Source organism: Perissodus microlepis, chromosome 6, assembly GCF_051167445.1.
Source record: "Perissodus microlepis isolate ML-2025 ecotype Zambia chromosome 6, ASM5116744v1, whole genome shotgun sequence".
Classification (NCBI taxonomy): domain Eukaryota; kingdom Metazoa; phylum Chordata; class Actinopteri; order Cichliformes; family Cichlidae; genus Perissodus; species Perissodus microlepis.
The window spans coordinates 20,654,429-20,677,436 of record NC_140466.1 but is presented as its reverse complement, the minus strand read 5'-3'; the positions used below and the strand labels follow the sequence as shown (position 1 = coordinate 20,677,436).

The 23,008-nt window shown below is 38.5% G+C and overlaps 1 protein-coding gene across 1 annotated transcript in view; it reads right to left on the bottom strand.

The window, feature by feature from the left end:
• Positions 1 to 23,008, bottom strand: part of ctnna2 (catenin (cadherin-associated protein), alpha 2) — a 332,764-nt gene that overhangs the window by 215,397 nt on the left and 94,359 nt on the right. Inside the window, exon 7 of the mRNA XM_084931407.1 lies at positions 22,368 to 22,571. Coding sequence (XP_084787533.1) covers positions 22,368 to 22,571 — 204 coding nt within the window. The remainder of the gene's footprint in view (positions 1 to 22,367; positions 22,572 to 23,008) is intronic.

The following is a 23,008-nucleotide window of genomic DNA, read 5'->3' as shown; positions in this document are numbered from 1 at the left end:
CTGGGAGCCATTCGGTCTACCGTGTCTCATAATGTGCATTAACACAAACCTTATTGAACCACATTTTAAGTTTATATAAAGCCATGTTGTGCATATGCATACACCAGACGTGGCTGTCACATTAAATTTATAGTGGAAATCAAGAAACCTATTATAAAATCAGTTATTAAGGAAACACACCATGTTTCCATGCTGCTGACTCTGCCCTTAAACCAGGAGATGCCTTGAAGGGTTTTTCGAGCTGACTGAACACTGCTGTGATGAAAAGGCTGCATGTCAACACTGGAATCCAAGAGGCACCTTCACACCTGTGTTTTTATTTGTAAGACTTTCCTGCCAAGGTAAATAACATGCTTAGCTGAATTCAAAGCTCTAAGTATGACACCAGATCACAGCATTTGTTGGGTCCCTATATGCCTTTATTGACACATATTTCAATTTATGCAAAGTTGACACCTACAGTGTGCATCCTCTAGATGAAGGAAAGACTTTAAAGCGAGAAACTCAATTGCTGCATTGTTTTATTTACTCTGAACTTTTATTGATTTATTTATATGCGCTGTGTAACTTATTTGTTTGTCAGTGTGTATAGGCCTGTTACTACTGTTTCACATGACTGCACTGTCTTATATGAGGTCTTTGTGCAGTCTAATCAATTTATTCTTGCGTTCATCTATTTTTTTAAGCATATATACTTTTTTTTGGTTTGTTTGTCAAGAAAAATGCTTCACAAATCAATACTCCATCAAAACATTTCTTTTAAAACAATGATCTCAAAAGCTTGAATCAGAAATGATTCCGACTTCCAAACAGTTACTAGAGCTGATGATCCCAGTGTGAAAAATTAACCTCAAATTATTCCAGTGAAGGTTATACATTCTTCTGAAAGTGACTATTTGGTGGGGGTGTCTGCTCTATACAAGTCCCCGTCCATTACAATGGAAAATATGTAAAATAACTACACTCACTGGCCACTTTAATAGGTACAATGGACATATTAGGTCTGATGTATATTTAATTTAATAGATTCTTACTTTTATGGAAAAGTTAATATGAACTTTTCCTTGTATGTAGACACTCTTAACATATGCTCACCAACGACGTTGTTAGGTCTTGTTAGTACTGGGTTAGACCCCCTTTTTCCCTTCACAACTGCCTTAATTCTTCACAGCATACAATCAGCCAGGTGCTGGAAACATTCCTCAGAGATTTTCGTCCATACTGACCTGACAGCATCACACAATTGATGGTAATTTATTTCCTGCATGTCCAAGATGTGGCACTACAGTTTCACCGCATCCCAAAGCTATTCTATTGGATTGAGATGTGTTGACTGTGGAGGCCATTTGAGTACAGAGAAACTCACTGTCATGTTCACTGCGGATGATGATTTGAGCTTCGTGACATAGTGTGAAGATGGATACACTGTGGCCATAAAGGGATCGACATGGTGGAAAATAATACTCCGGTAAGCTGTGGTGTTTAATAAAATGCTCAGTTGGTACTAAAGAGTCCAAAATATGCCACACCAGCACAACCAGCCTAAACCATTGACCCATACAAAGCAGGATGGAGCCATGCTTCCATGTTGTTCATGCCAAATTTTGACTGTGCCACCTGAATGCTGAGAGGGACACAAGACAACAGGTGGAAAACTCTTTCCTTTTTGTTTTTTTCTTTGCATCATCTGATGTGAACAAGCCCAAAAAGGCTGTTTTGGTTATTAATATCATTACTATCCATGAAACAAACATTACTGATGACCTTCCACAGTGAATTAAAGAAAAAAACAAATCATCTCTATACTTTTGTGTTTTTTCCACTTTACTGATACTAACAGCTTCATTTTTCCATTACTGTTGCTTTCTGAATAGGCATTCTCAACTGAAAAGCTTTCTGTATTGTTCATGAAGAATAAAACTTTCCACATTTGCTGGCTGAGTTAAGAATATCTATGACGAGTTTAGTGAAAGAGATTCTAAACTTCATACTGTACAGTGGAGTGACACCTATCACTGCAGTGCCAGGATTTCTTTTTTTAAAGCTGTGATTCTTCTAAAATACAAATATAACATTTCCAAACAATGTCAGGAAGTCGGGCTGTGTATGCATGGAAACTATACAAATGAAATTAAACAATGTTTTACTGATACATGTCAGTCAAGTCTGCAGAAGGAACAGATAAAATGTGAAAAACCGACTTCTGCCCGAAGCAGAGTTTTGTTCTGTGGGAGTATGAGTGCAACCGCTGCTGAACAAGTGCGAGAGAGTTCACAGTGTGAGGGGAATATATCATGACAGAGAGAAAATGACCAAAAATATCCATTAAAAAGGCCTTCACTCCAATATGAGCTATCACCAATTCAGCACCTTGGGGGCAGAATAATCTTGCTTTTAAACAACCTGCAAGTTGCACTATCAAGAAGAGTTTCTGAGACGAGCACGAGGACAATGTGAAAACCACACTGGTGTAACTTGGTTAAATATGGGTGAAATTACGGGTGAAAATAGAACCCTGCATTCTGATTTAAGCTTTTAATGGGGATGTAACGAAATGTATTTGACTCAGCCTCATTTCAGTCATATGTATATAGCAGTTCCTGTGTGTTCTGGGGTAAAAAAAAAATTGTTATGTGTCTTCTTATTGGTTTTTTTTGTCATCAATAGAAATAATGATGGTATATCTTTATTTGTTGTGCAAATGTTTTCGGAACCTAATGGGTCAAAAACTAATTCATGTGACAGGCCTGTCAGCGAGACAAATTTAAAAACTGTCCCCTTTTGATCAACTATCAAATGCAGTCCATTGACTCTTACCTGCATTTCATTTAAAAGTAGACAAGCCTAAAGTGTCTTTTTAGGCTATTGATAATCAAAGTGGACACTTTTGGGTAAATTCAGTTAAGAAAGGAGTGGCAGCTCTCTTTTTAAGCCATGCAAGTCCAGGAAAAGGAAAGTCTACAAATAGGCAGTGAGATCTAAGGAAAGGCTTATGAAGCACATATAGTCTTAGATGTGAATTCAAGAAATTAACATTTAATAGAAGAATGTCTGATGAATGTCTGACGAATGACTGTTGCACAGTCAGCCATCCCAGTAACAGAATCCTTACATTTATCTTTAAGATTTTTTTGAAAGTTTTCTTGAATAGACGTGGATAAAGCTAATGAATAACAACCAAAAAGATTCCGTCTTTAACAACAGACCTCCGAGTGCAGTATTGATTGAGCTGAAAGTGCGATGGTTTGTGAAAATCGAAACCTACTAAATAATGTAAGGGACTTAGGCAGAAACCATGTTGATATACAAAAACTGCTAATCCCTGCAATATTTGTGATGAAGTGGGGAATGGAAAAAAAAAAAAATCATATGGCTGCAAATCTGAAAATTCCTGGAGGGATTGTTTCAATTTCAACATCAGCCTGGAGATTTCTCTTGTCCTACTTAAGGACGAGCTCACTGTGTTTCTGAGCCATGCCTCAGACTGTTTCTTGAGTTTCACTGTGCTGCAAGCCAAGGCTGTTGTAAGGTTAAACTATCTGACAGCTCCAGTTTCACAGCAAACAACACACATCCTCGGGCTGATTTTCACATACTTAGTAGTGTGTATTCTCATATGCTCCATTTAGATTGATCATGCATGATTAGGCTTGGTTATCGGTGCCTCCATTGCTGAGCGCAAAGTCTAAGGAGATTGTTCAGAAGGAGGAGAGCTGGGAAAGAAAAAGAGATGTAGGTGGGCGAAATAGTGAATATCTAAATATACTGTAAAAGACTTAATGGTCTCTGCGTGTGCATTGCATTAGTGTTCTGCACATGTCTCTGTGGGATTTCTTCTTCTAAATCTTTGACTCTCCTGTACTTGAAGCTTGGGCTGCAGAGGTGTCTCATTGATTGAACTGAAGGGTTGTTAATAGTAACCAGTTTTGTTTGATATTAATCCAAAAAGAGCCCTGTATGACTTTGCTCTGGGATGTCATTTTTTTCACTGACGTCCATGTGAATGACTGAGAAACAAATTAGATATAAATTCCCTCTGACCGAGTCAGGAACACTTCAGTACTTGAAGTTAATATATATAAATGTAGTAAGATGACAGCATCAGGTGGTTGATAAGCAGTGAACAAGGACTTGTGCCTAAAATGAGATACACAAAACTTCTGGGGAACAAAAAAAAATCAAAAAGAAAAATCATCAAAGCTACTTTGGACTTTGCACCGTTTCCGTTTTGAAAAATGAACCTCCACCCCCAACACACACACACACACACACACACACACACACACACACACACACACTCCCCACGATTTACACACAGACATTACATTTAATTAAAACTAGACCTAAGGTGAAGCAGTAATGGCTTCACAGAGTGTGACTACCAGACCTAATCAGGCCAATAACTGCATTTTTCTTTTTTCTTTAAATGCCAGAACACAGTGCCAAATTCTACAGCTTCCAATGTGTTGCCACCATCCACTTGGAGGTGATGACACAGTCTTCATATACAGAAAAGTCACAAGGCCACTGTTTATTTTGATGGTTTGACTGTCTGAATTTCTTATTATTAATTTGAGAATAAGATCAATCAATAAATATGTCTGATAACTTCTGATGTCTTGCCATAAAAATTTGAGTCCAAGTCCTGGCCTGTGTAGCTGTCCAAAATGAGCCCCGCCACTGCAGTATACCTACACTTAAAAGCTGTGACAGATGGCGAGAATAGGCCTGCCATTAAGCTAGGCTATATTCAAAGCAAATGCCTTATGAAAAACTAGATCATGTATCTTTCAAAATTGCAAACGAGGTTTGGATAATGAAAAGTTCATTTCAGCACACTGATAAGAACTCAGCTACGACTAAACATTTTCAAACAATAAAAACTAAATACACTAGAAACTAAAAAAAAAATCTAAACTGTATTAAAAACTGGAAGTCAAAATAAAAAATAAAACCTAATCACAAAATACAAAACTGAAACACTCTGGTATGAATCCATTTGTAGCCACTGTGCAAATTTTTTTGACAGTGTATTTAATTTTTGTTTTAGTTTACATGAACAGGATTTTATTAATCTGGTGGACAGTCACCACTTGATTCAACACCGCACCACGGCCGCCTACTCTTTTTTTCCCCTATTTCTTTCAAACTGTCCTACATTAAGGTTACTAGATATTCTTAAAAGTATTTTTGTTCGCCTCGTTGTCAAATCGAGGGTATTTCTTTCCTAAATGAGCCTGTTTCTGCCCAAGCAGATGGTTGTACAACATGCAGGATTTATCACTGTTCATTTCATACAGGTGTGCCTGTCTTAAATATAATATGATTAACCAACTTTCTTGTGCATACAGGCAGTTCCTATGCACAGATTTAGAACGTGCATGCTCTGAAAAATGAGGCCGCTGTTACTTGAATGTCTATTCTTGGCACAACGACTTTTACCAGAACGCCTCATCTAACACTTCACTCTCAGACATGCAGCTCCTTACCAGATATAGATTATGCCAGAACAATAACACATATGAATGTTGATGAAGCTTGCAACACTATGCAAGTCAGCGTAATAACAATTTGCTTCATTAAGCAACAAGCTGCGAGTGTTCAATCTATAATGTTACTTACTTACTTGAATGTATAGGATGCTTATAAAGGACAAATTAGACAACCAGGTGTTGGGCACCATGAAAAGTAGACAAGGGAAAGGAAAATCTAGAGAAAACCAATAAAAATCCATAGTTTACCTATGCAAACTAGTGATAGTGAATTGTTGTAATTGTTAGAAGCCAAAACATTTATTGAAATTAAAAGTTAAATAATGAAAATCACATTCTTCAAGCCCTAGTGTGTGTGGCGGTCTTTAAATAATGTGTGTTAGGAGTCTGTACTCTTGAAAAGACTGATATACATAAAATATCTTTAAAACAATATCAAGCATAGGGGTTCGTATTTTTGTGTAATGAAATAAGAAGCAACGATTAAATGAGAAAATTGCAACAAAGCTGTAAAACTAGACCATCTGTTTAAAAAGGAAGTATGCAATAAACCTGGTTCTTAAGGGAAAATAGGCAAACACAAATAAATAAATATTGACCAATTCAGCTAGCCACAAAGACCATTAAATCAATCAAAACATTCTAATATAGTGCAGGTTTTTCAACCAACCTGCATTGATTCCTGTAAATGAACTTCCAAATGCATAGTAAATCCTACAGGTTTGATGTAACAGACACACAGCTCTATATAGAAATGCTTTTCTGGCATTTAAATACAGTAATAAAGCTAACAAAAATCAATAATGCATTATCAAAGAACAGGGGAGAAATGGGTGTCTATAAAGTACATGATCTAACAGAACAACAATCTATTTCTTTAAAGGTCAGTAAGCTATATAGCCTCCCCCAACTGCACAACTCCCTCTCATTCTTCCCTGACACTATAGCCACTCATATTTTTCCAATATTTTAGGGAATTATCACCCAGAAGCCATGAAAAAGCATTTTAGACCTTTCTCGATCTAAGTAATCGCTTTATTAGTGACACAAAGATGAGTTTGTGCTGTTATATGGATCCAGAGGGTGTAATGAAATTTGACTCTGCTGCTGAGTAACGATGAAATAAAAAGGAGAAGTTGACCAAGAATCAATATGATATACAGCGATCAGTCACAATATTAAAACCACCTCCTTAATATTGTGTGGCTGTTGTGTGGCCCTGCCAAAACAGCTCTGACCCACTGGAGCAAGGGACCTCTGATAGTGTCCCGTGATGTCTGAAACATTGATGCTGGCAGCAGATCATTTGGGTCCTGGATTTTAGGACCCTCGATGGATTAAGTGTGGCAGGGATCATTGCTTTACACAGAGGGTGGTTTGGGTATTCTGCCTTGGTGCTATCCATAAAACTAAAATCCAAATGACCAGGAGCCAAGGCATTAAAGCAGAACACAGCATTAAAATATAATATACTGCTGTCTTGAATGGATAAGGTCGGCTAATTCATCCACATTTCCGCCTCTTCTGACTACTTTTAAAGTACTTACAGAAACAAGCAGCATAGTTAAGTTTGGTTTACTTAAGTTTAGGTAAGTTTCAGCAAGCAGGCTAACAAAATGATACCTGTATAATCACATGAGAGTGTATATCCTAGTTGGCTACTTGTCATATTCCTCCATGAGCTGGCATGATCTATTATATTAGTTTATGTATGATGTGAAATTGTATTGATTACTAAACTTACTGATAGTCATCAGTTAATCACGTAAAGGTAACTGACATTAGCTGTTATCATTATACTCATACACTGGTAACAGGTATACACTGGTCTCCCAGCTGTTGTGCAGAAAACATGACAGTACATGTAAGAGTGCAACATAATAAAGTAGTATATGACACTATGCCTTGTGACTTTTTTTTATCAATACTAGTTTGCAGACATTACCTCAGTATAACTGTGCACAAATGCAGGCAACATAATGAAGACTCCAGTTCCATTAACCGCCATGAGTAGTAACAAAGAGTATTTGTTTTGTTTTAGTCACCTGTTTTTTGTATGTATTTTTCCACTGCTATGTTTGCAAATTTTCTAGAGTATTTCAAGAGTAAAGTTTCAAGTGCAGCGCTTAATTTATACTCAGTGCACGCTGCTGATCTCGCTCATGCGGAATTTATTTTGCCACATATTTCATCAGGAAGGGCTTCCGGCATTTAAAAAAATAAAAAATAAAATCTGCTAAATCAAACATGCGGAGCTACCTGCTGTGGTGACCTCTAGGGAAAAGCCAAAAGTTTGGGGTTTCTTTTTAACCCATGTATCTCATATGAAGATTCCTTACCTATAAAACATTTCACTCATGTTGCCTCCTATCTCGTATTTCGCTCATTCATGTCATTCTAACCTCCAATAATTCCTTCGTTGAGTCACAAAGAAACAAGTTCGGGAAAAAAAAACAATTATCATCGTGGAATTTGGAGGCACCTGAAAACTTGTATATACATTATAAAAAGGTTACAAAACATGCTGAAAAGGTTGATGGCATCTGTTTAGAGGTTGTACAGTATCACAAAGAAGCTCTTTGGATTATGGATGGGATATACTTAGAGTAAGCATATGAGCTTGGCAGTAAAAGGGTCACCATGGACACAATAAATCAGTTTCCTGGAACTAATAGCAGGATGTATGATGAAGCAAGTGGGGGATTTCATCAATTGTGTTCACTAATACCAAAGTATTTGGCAGTGTTAGTGGGAATAACATCCCAGTTATTGAAATAGAATACATTACTGCTCGGTGCTACATGTAGATACCCCTTCGTGGCTAATCCTGTTTTCCTCAGAAACAGCTGTTGACAGATAGTGAGACTAGTCGAGGTCTCAGTCTATTTACATAAAATAAGGGATTGTCTGTTCTCTAAAAGGACATTAGGATTGACAATAACACCTGATATAATAATATAAAAAGCAAGCGAATACCAACACAATCTATTTTGCACACATCATTTCACATTTACACCTGCACATAGCTTTGTACACACACCAGCGGCAGCACAAATCACACACACACACACACACACAGGCAGGTATACTTTTTTAATTTTCAAATTGCGACTTGCAAGCATGAATTCCTAATGCAATTAGCTGACTGAATCCATAACCCTAACATATGTATCAGCTAATACAGTTAGAACTTAGGTCTTTGCTTCCATCTCTGCTCACTTAATGATATTATGGTTGATTCTATAGTTTGATCCAGCTATCAATGTCAATCATGTTAGCACTGCTCAAAGCACCAAGCCCTTCAGGGGAAATGGCACTGGAGGGAGGGGGAAGACAGAATGGCTGGCAGCTTTCTAATGCAATAGACCTGCCAGAACTGAGAGCTTTTTATTACATTAATATGTTCCTGGATAATTCTATCTCATCTCCTAATATGACTTAGCCTAAAAACCCAATTAAAGTCTAATTTATCCGATCACCTCAATCGGAGACGGTGATGTGAGGGCGTTCAGACAGCCATGTGCTGGTTGCTCGCTACCGCCCACAGAGGATTCTGTTTCGTCTCCATCCCCAGACCAAAGAATAGTTAGAATGACGAGTACGGCATGCAGCTTCTATTATAGCTACAATTGGCACAATTGGTAAGCACATGGAACAAGAGTCTCATCATGGGACTTGCTGTTATCAGATGCATAAGGAGGTGTTATGCATATTACTTCAAAGATTTTAGGAGATATAATAAACTATTTAACAGTGTGAGAATAGAAGCTGACGCAAGTGAGACATCATTAGACTTAATGATTCAGTCGGATTGACTTTTACATCAGTGAGATTTTTCTTGCAGATTTTGACAATCATTGCTGTACTTGGCAAGCTTTTCACAAACACTGCAAAATCCATCAATCTATTTTCTTAACCGCTTATCCAATCCAAGGTCACAGGGGAGCTGAAGCCCATCCCAGACAGCGCTGGCCATGAGGTGGGTAACACCCAGGACAGGCAATTCTATCACAGGGCTAACACAGAGAGACAGGCAACCATTTGCGCTCAGTTCCACACCTACAGCCTACTTGCAATCACCCATTAACCTAACATGCACCTCTTTGGACTGTGAAAGTAAGTCACAGTATCAGATGGAAAGTGTACATGCAAACTCCACACAGGAAGGTCCAGGCAATCAGGAGAGCAGAGACACTTCTGTCTGTGAGGCAAGAGTGCTAACTATTGCACCATTGTGCTGTCATGTGCAATTGCTCTGATCAATCAGTGGAAAACTTTATTTATTTATTTAACCACATGCCAGGTGACTGGGGAGTCAAAGGGCCAATCTTTTATCTTTCAAAAGGAGTTTGGCATGAGGGGTTAGACACCCTTGTGATCTTTGTTTTCTGCTGCCATCAACTCTTTGCTTAAAAAGTATGTCAGTGCCTAAAGAGAAATAGATGTATATTTTGGTGAGATGCAGAAATACAAGGAGAACACCTCAGCTGTTGAGGTTACCCTTAAGCTGTGTCCACACATGATGCAATTTGCAGCATACGTAGCAACTAAACGTTATGAAAGTGAAAGACATTCGACAACATCAGCAACTGGCATTAAAAAAATGCTGACAACAGATCTCCAGATAAAAAAATTTCAGCTTCGAGGCATCCAATTAAAAGTGGCTGCCAATGAGAGCACAGGATACTGTTAATTGACATTCAGTGTGATCTTGTAGTAAATACATTATAGGGATATTGAAGCAACCGGCGTCCAGAATGTCACGATCAACTGGCAATCAACTTCAAAGCAACCAGCAAATTGCTTCCAGTGTGGACTCAGCTTTATAATGTCCTTCATGGCCATCCCAGGAACCCTTCAAGTCAGTTGATTCCAGAACCTAATTAGTCTGAGTTATTTAAGGAGTCTTCTGGTTGGCTCAGGTGTGGCAATCACCATCACCATGCCATGTGACTAATCTCTCTGTGGTGATAACTACAAATAAGCCAGCTGAAAAAGAGAACGCAAGAGAGACAGAGTAAGAGAGAGAGCAGGACGAAAAAGAAGCATTATCACTTCTACAGTTATAGTGTAAAAGATGGAAATAGCTTCAAGGTCTGAAAAGTGAAGCCAACATAGAAGTGTCTTAAACCTGCATTCTTTTAATCGCAACTAAGGGGCAATACTTGTGCAAAGGTCGTGCAGAAGTCTGTAGGAAAACAGCTCTCTGTCCTGAACTCAATAAACACTTTCATGATGAGTTTAAGTGTTAGTCACTCATTTTGTGTCATTTTGTGTCATATTGAAAAACACAAAAAAAACACCTTGTCCTTTTTGTTTAAATGTTTATTTAAATAAAATGTCGGCTTTTCTATATGTTAGAAAGGAGGATTATCCATGTATGAAGGTCATTTTGTGCATTTTTTTATATTTTAATAGCACATTTCATTAACTGCATTAAAATATCTGTATTAATTATTTCATTATATGGATGTCTAATGTCTCCTTGCACACAAGGGTGGCTGACAGGTCATGTCAGATAAAAACAGGAAGGCCACTGCAGACATGATAAGTACTGAATTCACTATTCTATGACAATTACATGATCACATTTTGCTCAGTAAGTATTTAAAAACCATCAGCGTGATCTTTGATCACACGTCATCCTCATCATTCTACATCTGTCTCTTTTGGAAAATATTAATATAAAACATTTCTTACACACAAACCTGTGAATTCAAACACTATTTTTAAGACTTTTAAGTCCAAGGACAATAACTCAAACCGGAAAATTGCACAATTTCAACAAATACCATCACAGGAGGGAATATAAGTTATAAGTATATATAAGTTTGCCTCGATGGCCAGCACAGTCTGAAGCTGAAAGAAAAAAAGCACCTGTGGGAGTCTGTGGAATGACTGGAGGTTGTAAACATAAATTCATGGCCAAATCAGCAGAAGCTGCACTGCACTGAGTCAGCATTGTATATACCTGACCTTAATGAAAGCATTGCATACCTTATGTAAAGCACTTTGGAGGCAAAACCTTTTCATGACTCACCTCTTCATCAAAGATTATTTCTTTTTATTATACATATATGCATTTGTTTTGCACTATATTATAATTTCAAAAATGGGCAAAGAAAGACAACATGTGAAACAAATGATGCTGGAACCAAGCATGACTTGTTGTGCAACAGGATTGAAGAGCGACTGCTCACAGCTTCAGCAAAATTGTTTGTCTTTTGTATATAAAACGCAGAACAAATTAACATAGCAAATCTTCAACTATAGCTCTGTTGTATATTTGGCAAAGTGCTACAGTTATTTTTTTGATGGAGATCCTTCTTCTTAGACTGCGTGGGCTGCTTGGTGCAGGGACTCTTTTAGAGCTTTGGTCCATCTGCAGGGAGGTGGCCTTGCTATCACAATGGACGACATTCGCTGCGGGTTAGCTGCTTCAGCTGTCTCCAACTCAAGCTCAGAAAGAAGGGGTGGGCACAAACATGTCCTCTGGGTGTCCTAAGGGCTTTAAAATAAACTAACAGTTTTTACCTAGATGTTCAGGCCAGTCTCCTACAGGGGCTACATCTTCGAGCCAGGCTTCAACAGCTGAGAAAGCTAAGTTGCTCAAAGTAAGTGGTTTGTTGGAGCACAGTGGATTGCGGTTTGTCGTATGGCGCATTAGGTGTTGACAGATGGGAGGCAGAGCATGGGACACTGTAGGGAACCAGTGATTTATAGCTAGGTCTAGGACATCTAATGTGGTGTAAGTGCTGAGTCTGAAGGGACCGTGATGAGAGGACAATTGGAAAAAGGGAAGGAATAAACAAAGGAAATAAGTAAAAAGAGGACATAGGTGAGAAGTTACTGTCATGGCAAAATCTGGCAAGGTTTTAACAAGGAAATCAGGTGCTTATCAAAGGTCCACAACCTAGTAAGTCAACATTTCAACAGTACTCATGAACTCAATAATATAACTTAAAGTACTTGGTGTGCACAGCTCTGTGTATCAGATGAATCTGTCCTTTCACAGCACAATCAGATCCTCATGGCACACATCTCTACAGGTGTGCTGAATGCAGATGGTTTTATATGAAACCCCACTGTGCTGTGTGTAACAGATTAAGTTATTTTATCACCAGCAGAGGTGTGGTAATTACTCTACATTTATGTGCTGCTGATTATTGTCAAAAGCTATGGTGTGCGTCTGATCTTAAGACAATGGAAAGTCAGTTATTTAATTGTTAGTCTTGGAGAGGGAGAAATTAAACAGAAATTTCATGCTGATTAAAGTGCTCATGACTGAAGTAGTGCTGTGAAAATATGTTGGTTTTTTTAAACATTCTGTTAAAAACTTTTTTAATAGAAAGTACCGTGCAAAAGTCTTAAGCCACCCCTCATTTTTTTATATTTTTCTTCCAAGGAACCTGATGTAACTTTTTTATGATCTTTAGAAATAGTTCTTCAGGATTTCTGAGGAGAGGTTTTCTTTAAACATTAGGTCATTTTGACCTAATGACTGACTGACCATCTGAAAGTGGTCAGTCATTGCACTTGACCATTTTCAGATGAATGTTTGTTGTATAAAAAAACAACAAAAAACCCCCAAACAGAATGTAACAGGAAACACACACAGTGGAACACTATCAGCCATGGATTGACCTCACGTAGACCGCACATGTTTTCAATCAATCAGCTGCAGCATTTCCCAATTTAATAGCCAAATGTAAAGAAATGGTGGCATAAGAGTTTGTTATTTGAATAAAAGATTCCAAATTTTATTGTTTTGTCATTTAGCAACAGAGTGTTTGTAGCATCATAAAAATTAAATAGAAAACCAGAATCAAAACAAGAAAAGGCACTAATACTAAGCAGGAAAAAAGAATGAGAGAAACAAAATAATGTTCTTGTACTTTGTGTAGAAGCTTAAAACTGAACAGTCTTTGAAGATAAAGTAGCGTCATCAGACACGTGGGCATTAAATTGTTAAAAATGAGGAAATCAAAAGGGAGACTTGGTGGTGTTATGACCAAATAAGGATTAATGAAATTAAAAGCAAACAGAGAGATAGAAATGTGGTGCAGTTCCCTATAGGGTTCATCATGAACAATGTTTTTCCAGCTCCTTTTGTGCTATAACGTTGTGAAAAACATACAGGAATTATATCGATTTACACTGCATGTACACTTTGTGTATGTTTACTGTGCATGACAGGGTGATAGTACTAGATCCGATGGTTTGCTATTAATTCACAGCCAATGCTATGTTGAGTACATAGAGCAGTGTCTACAAAAACGAAGTGTAAGTTAACAAATATTCAAGCAACAAACCCCCAAAATCTGACCTAATCCCCCAGCGGAAAATTCTGGTACACCATTAAGACTTAAAGTGTACTGAGCTAAATTCACTCCCCTTGCATTTGTTGCAGCTGTATTTACAGCAAGCTGAAGATTTTAGAAAAAAAAGAGCACCTCAGAGAAGCAAAAGGACAAACTTTGCTGAAACATGTTTCATTTTAATCACACTGTGTGATTTCATTAAGTAAGAAAACAAACTTTAAAAATGGTGACCCTGTGGTCGGGTCAGGGTCCTTATGCCCTGAACAGGTTCAAATCCTGGCAGCCTCAGCCATTTGGTGCGTGTTATTCCCCTGGTCTCTTTGCCCCATTTCCTGTCTCTCTTCACACCAACTGTCAAATGAAGGCTTAACATGCAAAAGCACATATTTTTTTGTAAGGAAGTTTGTGGACTGATGGCTGAGTGTCGAGCTACTCAGCCATCAGTTGCCAACGCTGATGGCCGAGCATCTAGCCAGACTGACACTTTTCATCTGAGACAAAATGGTCTGAGGTCGAAACTGCAGTATTACAAGGCCACAGGGTACAAAAACACACTAGAAACCATTTTGGGGGTTCAGCAATGTTTTGTTTTTCTCTTTTCCAAACCTGTCTTATATATCACCAGTAGATAAAGTGTAGCAAAATACTGTTGGCACCATTTATCCATGAAAATAGACAGTTGCAGAAACAGGAAAGCATTAAAGTTTGTATTTGGCAGTGCCCTCTAAAACAGAAAAAAGACAGAAAAAAAAGATGTTTTTTTTTTGGACTTTCCAAAATGCACTTCTTTTTCTAATGGCTTTTAGCCCAGAGGCTCAGTGACCACACCTTCCCCAAACACCTTTGTGCGCTCATTGATCTGTAAATTGTCTTCCCTTTATTTTAATCGTTGTTCTAACGCTATCACACTCTCATCTTCACTTTAAGACAGTGACAGGTAAAGGAAGGAAAGGATATTATCTGTGTGTATGTAATCGGTTACGCAATTGTTGACTGAGCATTCTACATGGCAACTCCCGGCGGAGCCGCATGAGCAAGACGGCCATCAGTCTCACATTAATGATCGTCCTACCTCACATCTCCCGTTTAGTTTTATGTGCCACATCCAGCTAACTGTGACATTTGTGTTCTTGCTATCACACTCCCTAAATCCTTCTCTCTGCCGCTCACCGTTTTGTCGAGTTGCCCCCTTTTCACCTGCCATGGCTTCTAGCTATGGCTATATTCTGCCCAGGCTCCCTTGACCCAGGCTGGCAATGCATTACTCCCCAGATCAATTGATAGATTGGCCCTGTCTGAGCTGCCGTAACTAAATCAGCTGCTCCTGATGATTCAGCACCAGCAAGGGAGCCGGGCCTGCTGTCACCAATCACAGATCACCAGCAGCTGAGACAGGTATGGACATTCTCCTGTCACTTGAACCTAATTTATTGCCAGCTACCACATTGATTAACCTTGTGCTGTGGTTGAAGCTTCCAATAAAAATTTGTGTGTTGTGAGGCAGAGGCAATACGTGGGAGATTGTATGAAAAGGAGGAGGAAACATAAAGGCAACTGGATGTTTACATTACTTCAACAAACTTTGAACAAAAGGAAACACTACACCGCCAGGAGCAGCTTCAAGGTGGGTGGCTTTTGTTCCATTAGGCGTTTGTTTCATCATGAAAATAAAGTCTTTGCGAACCAAGAAACTTTTGATGTACAAGTGCTCCTTATTTGTTTATATGTATATATATATACACACACACACACAATAAAAAGTGTGGTCACCTACAAACCAAACTTATCCACAGACTTCTGACTTGTTGTCACCTTAAAACTGAATCTGTTATATGTGAAGCTGCTTTAATGTGCTGACTCACAGATCCTATGGTGTCAAAGTGCTGCCAGCTGCCACTAGAAGCTGTTTTTATTTATATATGTTTGACTCAACTTAGCGAACGTGTAAGGCAAATCGAACCTAAAGCTACAGTTCAGGTTTGCATTCAGTTACTTGTTTCTTTTTCCCTCCCTGACTGACTGTCTTGTCATATTCAGCCACTTCCATCTGCCCTGTGGTAACCCTGAGCCTTCCTGCCTTTCCAGGTCACCTGATTTCCCACACCCACATGGATCGCCATTTTCCCTTGGCCTGCACCAACTGTTTCTTGTAGCTCTGTAACCTTGAATGCCATTTGTGGCCTCCTGCATCTTTTTGGACCCTGCCTGTTGCTGATCTCTACCTGCCATCTGACATGCCATCTGAAAAAAAAAAAAAAAAAGATTTTTCCATTCCAAGCAATGAATGTTACTGCCTTATGGTATAGGTTCATATAATCAGTCATGGAAAGTGGCCTGTTTTAATACGGCTCTGAAACAAATAACGCTTTTTCATTTATACTTAATTCCTAACACTTAATTATTTTACATGAGAAAAATAAGAACAATTTTATTTAGTAAATCACAACTCTGTAATTCTTACAAATCTTACAATATAACATAAATATAATAGTGTTTGATATTTATGGTCTATATAGGTTATATGTGGCAGATTCACATACCTGCCTCTGCCTTTTACAAATGCATTGATTACCTTCAAAAATTTCAACTGTTTGATCAGTGTTGCTCGGTCATGTGCTTAAATTCTGAGTCTAATGCCATGCATGAAAGACTACTGAATGGCTTCCCTAGAACAGGCTGTTGATGAGCTTTAAAGGGCCTCAGGTGATGATTTCTTACTCAAGGGAATGAAAGTTAATTCCTTAGAGAGAACTCTTTTGCTTTTTGTAATCAAATACATCAAAATCTAAATTTAATATAAGTCTTAGCAAAGCTTCACTTTTAATTTAATTCATTTGACAAATTTGCACCTTTTTAAGAGCCCCAATCTTTATTAAATAATGCACTTTATAAGCAGAGATAAATTAACATCGTCATCAATGTTCAGTCTTAACTCAGCTGTTGATTTAACCTCATTGTGGATGCTGAGCAGAGAAGTGGAGGCATTTTGTTCTTTGTGTCTCTATGATTTACTCTGTGCTCTGTGCTAGGACAGCCAGGGGCTGTCAACAATCTCCCAGCTGTAGCCTCTAAAACACAACTCATGGGGCTAATGAACCAAGGCACAATTACTTTAGCAAAAAGCTGCTTTGCCTTAAGAGGGGGAGAGGGCATCTTGAGTGTTCATAAACACTCACTTGATTATAGTTTTTTCAAGTGTAAATAAAACAAGACAATCACTGTGGGTATAACAATACATTGTGAGAAACAAAAGCACTGATGATAATAATAATAATAATAATTATTATTATTATTATTATTATTATTATAAATCCTACCAGTGGCTGGACAAAGCTGGACTTAAAGACTGCATAGAGGCACTAATCAGAGCAGAACAGGAACAAGCTCTGAGTACAAGATCCATAGAGACTGGGGTCTATCACACCAGGCAAGACCCCAGGTTCCTGGTCACATCTGTGCCAAGTATGGCCTGGAAGTCCAGTGGTCAAAATGGGAGACGCCACCTAGGGTGGTCGAGAATGACCGAGCTAAGATCCTGTGGGACTAGACGTTGTGATACTGAATGACAGTAACATCAGGAAGTAGGAACACGAGAAGATTGAGAAGCACCAAGGGCTCAGAGACGAGCTGGAGAAGATGTGGAGGCTGAAGGTAACAGTGGTCCCAGTAGTAATCTGAGGACTTGGTGCAGGCCCAAGCTAGGCGAGTAGCTCTGATCTCTGTCCAGAAGAGCGGAGTCCTGGGAACAGGTAAAATACTGTGCAGGACCCTCAAGCTCCCAGGCCTCTAGTAACACTACCAACACTATGACAACAATAACTTTAAGTACACGCTACTGTTAAATGGCATACCACAGTGTGTATATTATATATATATGTAATAGTTTGATGCACGTATGATGCTTCTAGTAGCCCCTGATCATATTCACATGTGGAGGATTGAAGGTTTATTAAGCCTGCTTGTTGATCAGTGGCCACTTCTAAATTTAGGGTGTTTTTTGATCTGCACTGTTAAAATACTTATTTTACAGATTAAAATGTGCTGTGATTTCAGTACTTTTCTTTTTCATTTATGTCCATGTCAGCTGCCCTTTGGTCAGCTAAATGCTCTGCCGTTCACTGAGCACAGATACACAGTAGATGCAGAAGGCGATGACTTAAGGGGCAATAGTGAGCTACTGTAGTGTCTAATCTTCCATCAGTCTAACATGAAAGGAAGATACAGTAGAGCTGTCTAGAGAGCGCGTTTATCTTTTATACAGCCTGTGATTTTGACCACTTGTCAATCATGTTGAAGAAGTCATTTAGTGGATGAAATAGAATATGTAACAACAGTGGAAACACTTGGAAGGGATAGACAGAGGAGCCAGCCAGCTAGGATTTGCTTTTTTTTTTAGTCTAGCAAAGACCACTGCAATCTTTGTCTGGCCTCCAGAATCTGAACTAACCTGGTCCCTGCAATCCATCCACACAGCTTCCAAACCTACCTGTGTAAAAAGAATTAAAGTTGACAGTTTTATGGCTAATAGATCTGTTTTCTTACTGATTTATTTACTGTCTCATTCAATATGGAAACAGCATTATGTTTAATTAACACATCATGCTTAAAGTGGTCTAAATATCTCATATACAGAGATATTAACAGAGACACACTGCTACTTCAATTTTCTTCAAACCTTACTACAAATATTTTTAATTAGTCAAAGGCAATAGTTAAACACAACTAAAAAAACATAACAGTTTTGGCTTAGACATCAATTCAAGGACATTTTACCCAGGAGACACATACTGTACTGCAATTATCCTATTAAAACCACAGAGGAACTCTGATGTAATAACAACCATTATTAGATCCCCATTGTTTTTAGACAATGACCACGAATGCCACAACAAACATATTATATTAGCTGCACAGTAGGAAAGGCGATACTGTTGGGATCAATAGACACTTGCAGGCTGCTCATTGGTCACAAAGGGCACAATGATTCAAACACTGGCACCAGTCTGAGCAGGTAACACATGCATGAAAGTCACTCAATTGTCACTGACATGGCATTCTGATCTGTGAATACAACTACACTAAATAATAATGCAGATTTTTGGTTGTTTTTCTATACGGTAAATATTCCTCACTTTCTTTAAGGAGACAGCCTTGAGAACTGATTACAGCCTGGCCTAGATTGTTAGAGTAGTGAATGGGATGTTCAGCCTCTCAGTCCTTCTCAGAGAATCCCAGAACTTCACAGAGTCTTGTTCCCAGGAGCAGTACGATCGTTTACTTTAAATTACAACCTCATTTTTGAAATCCTGCAGCTTTTCATTCGAAAAAGAAACTAATGCTTCACAAAACTAACTCTGAATAACTGAAAAGAAAGGGCAGAATATTGTTCCTTGTATCATATTAAGTACTAGCAGTATAACTAGGTAATGGTAACCCCCAAGCTGCCTTTTTTCACAGATGGTTATATGACTGTAGGCTATAATGACCGATGTTGACTCTAAGAGCCATTTTTAGTAGGTCACATGGGTATAATGCCATCATTTCTAACACAGCAATAACTCACAAGCAGTCTCGGCAAACTAGGGATTATCTAAAAAGTCATGCTGGCCTAGTAAATGTCCCAATTACAAATATATGGTCTCTATGATTTATGACAAAGACTGCCAAGTTCATTAGATCTCAATACCAATATTACACTGTCATTAGCTTCTTTTAAAAAGAATGAATGACAACTTTTTAATTTCTTTCAGTTCTGCTCTTAATGTGACTGTTGAGTTGGTAGCAATAATGTGATCATACAGACGAAGAAACAGATTAAAGCCTGACACTGAAACGCAGAAAAAGTCTTGTGAGTGACAGTAAAATCCTTTGCATTCTGAAGAAAGACCTCTTTGCGACTGCAGAGCAAGTCACCAACAAAGATAGGATACTGTGATGCCATGGGTTAGTGACGTTCAACCATCATTGACTGGAAACAGGTTTGCAAATATTTCTAAAATATAATTTGGCTTGATTTCACATTCACTACTATATGTTAAGAAAAGCTACATCACCCATACAAGTTTTTCCACATTAATGCAAACCTTAAATTAAATGTGAGACTAATGCTCCTTTAATATAGTTGCTTAATTTAGTCATTTATTTTAAAGTGAATGTGCTAGAGTGCAGATCAGGAATTAGCACAGTGTAAATGCAAAGTGGAGGGGGGAGAGAAAAAAAACAATGAATGTCTGAATGCAGCTCTGCAGACAGATTCAGGAATAACTCGACTGTGTAAAACACACTTGGATTTAACATGATAAAAAGAGATCAGACATTTAATAGATTTGACATTGAAAGTTTCAAAAATCTTATGGGCTGCCATTTAATGGCAAAGTCTTCCAAGAACTTATTCATGTGTGCAAGGTCAATGACAGAGTATCCAAGGGCACCTACTATTTCCCTTATGTAGACACAGCTCACATGGCTCACTGTGCACAAAAGGGTGGGCTGAAGAAGAATATAAATCGGATATGTGTGATGATTAATCATTGTCTTGGTCAGCCTCATAACCTTTAAACAGTTGTGCCAGTCACAGTGTTGCATGAGAAATGGCTCACTAAATGGAGAGAAAAATTCCAGATGAGCTTCTCCAAGGATGAAAATACTACTGTTAACCTCAGGGTTTAGAGCCACAGTGTGCAGACCGATGACTTACACACTCAGTATACAGTAAATATTCAGAGATTCATAACATAACCCTTAGTTTTAAGCTGTAAAGGCAAACATTTGTGAAAACCTTACTTTTTTGGTCTCACATTGTTGGATACATGACCATTATTATATGTTCAGTTAGTAACTCTGATGTAGGGCATATGCTTTCCAACCACCATACAATATGTCCCAAAATACAGTACTTTTGTACACCCAGCTTCTTTTCTTAATGCTGCAGTCACACGAGGGAAAACTATGACTGTGATCATGTGCAACGAACTTGCAGTCTCACAGTCTCAATGGTTCCTTGAAAGACAGCGACATGATGTGTGATCATTACATTTAGTCATCATTTTCAAAGTGACTTTGGTAAATCAAGAAGTATGAAATAAAATGGCAGTAAGACAGCGTCAGCCTGAAATTGAATGGGTTGAAGTTGCCTATTACATGCTATCTGTTTGTGATAGCATGAGTGATTAATTATGATACACCGCAAAATCTGTTGCCTTCCACAGATAGAAAAAAAGAATCACATTAAACAGGAATTAACATTCACCGCCTGTTTTCAGACTCCAGCCAGAACCTCAACAGCAACAAAAATCCTGAAACTCCTCCACAAATAGTGACATGCTTGCTGGAAGTTGCCAAATAACATTCACCCTCACAGCCTTATTTCTGTATAGACATATATAGAATACAACTAACTGACAATCAGTTGAGTCCCCTACAGCAAAGAGACCCATCACAGTTGAGTTGCTCTCGTTGGTGTAGACTGCCACAGAGTGATTGCTTTTTTATATGTATATAAATGAGAAAGCAATCATTAACAAACCTTTGCCAGTCATTTCTTAGTTGTCGCTCTTTGAGGGTATTGAATGCTCAACCTTTGGGCGACATGGTTGCTGGTTCAAAAGGGTGCAATCAGTCACCAAATGTGAAAACTTCAATGCAATCACCTGGCAACCACCCATTTATTCCAGTTGTAAGGAGGTCGCCGTCCTATTTTTACTCTAGGGCGATTGAGCCATGATTTTCATTACTTTTAACTATATTTAGGTACAAATCCTGAAAGCGATGATAGTTTCATCACTCGTAAACATGCAGTTGTGCATTTCTGTCATTTAGTCACTTTCCATTACCTGATGGAAATGCAAAGTTATCAAAAGAGTGATATGTGCTGAAAATAGACCTGATCCTCAAGTCATCTATTCTCAGCACGTCAAAGAGCAGACTTTCACCCACACCTCGCCTCGCATAGTCTCATCTCCTCTCACCTTTGAGTCTACTTGCAATGCTCTGGGAATGAAAGCACCAAAGGCATGAGGGATGGGCAAAGAGCAATTGAAGGTAAGAATATTGCCAACATACTGTTAACGTAGCTTGCAGCAGTCTTTGGACTGCCCAGAAATATAGAGATATACAGGCTGTTGCCTTCATTTACCATCAAGGCACTTCAATTTTATTTTTATAGCCCAAAGGGGGCTTTAGGCTATATAAGGTGTACAGCTATAAGGGGGCTTTACAAGGTGTACACCTTGCAAGACCTCTATCCCTAGGCCCTCAAATCAAACAAGGAAAAAGTCCATTAAACCTCTTCAACAGAGAAAAATGGAATAGCAACAAAGAATACATCCCTCCTTCAGGACAGAGAGATTTATGCAAGAAATATCTCCAGAAATAGAGAGAAGTGTTTACTTCTAAATAAAATGTCAGCTTTACCAAGAAAAGCCAAAGATTAATAACAAGGCCTGTTTTTATTAGCACGGAGGTTTTCACTGATGTATGTGAAACAGGTGCGCACACACTAATGAACGCAGTTGCAATTCAGTTGTGAAAATAAAGCAATAAGAGAAAAACTCACATTGTTCATGTACTCGCTCAACAAGTCTTGAAGGGCCTGTCGAACGGCGTTGCATTCAGCCACGATCCGTTCACGGCGGTCATCGCGTGTGCATGAAGAGTCAGCCATTAATGCAGCGCCACTGATGATGCTCTCTAAGCGCTCCTCCAGAGACGGACGGAAACGAGCCTCACTGAATGTCAGAGGGTCCAGGATGATCTTGTTCTGTAGGTCAGAAATGTAGAAGGTCAGGACAGTAATCCAGGCAAAACGGATAAATGACTCACCACTGGATGACCGGTTCCAGAAACTGTACCCAATGACAAATGGCAGTTCAGCTTTTAATCACAGACTAGTGTCTTTGACACAGTCCCTGGGGCACAAGATCGGGATGGAGTAAGTTGAAAAGAAGAAGACAAAGAGCAGCACACTGACCAGCCACTGTTCTGATTAAATCGTGTTTATCTAAATACAAAGGAAATATTTTACATCAAGCACAGCATCAAATTTCATGAAAGTTTACAACAAATTTAGGCCTTTGTTCATAAAAGGTTTTTCAAATATTGAGAAATAAATAAACAAATAAAATGAAGCTGCATTTCTCTCATGAAAGGGAAGTATCCCCTCAAAAAGCCTCAAATTCTGGATGGGCTGCCATCACT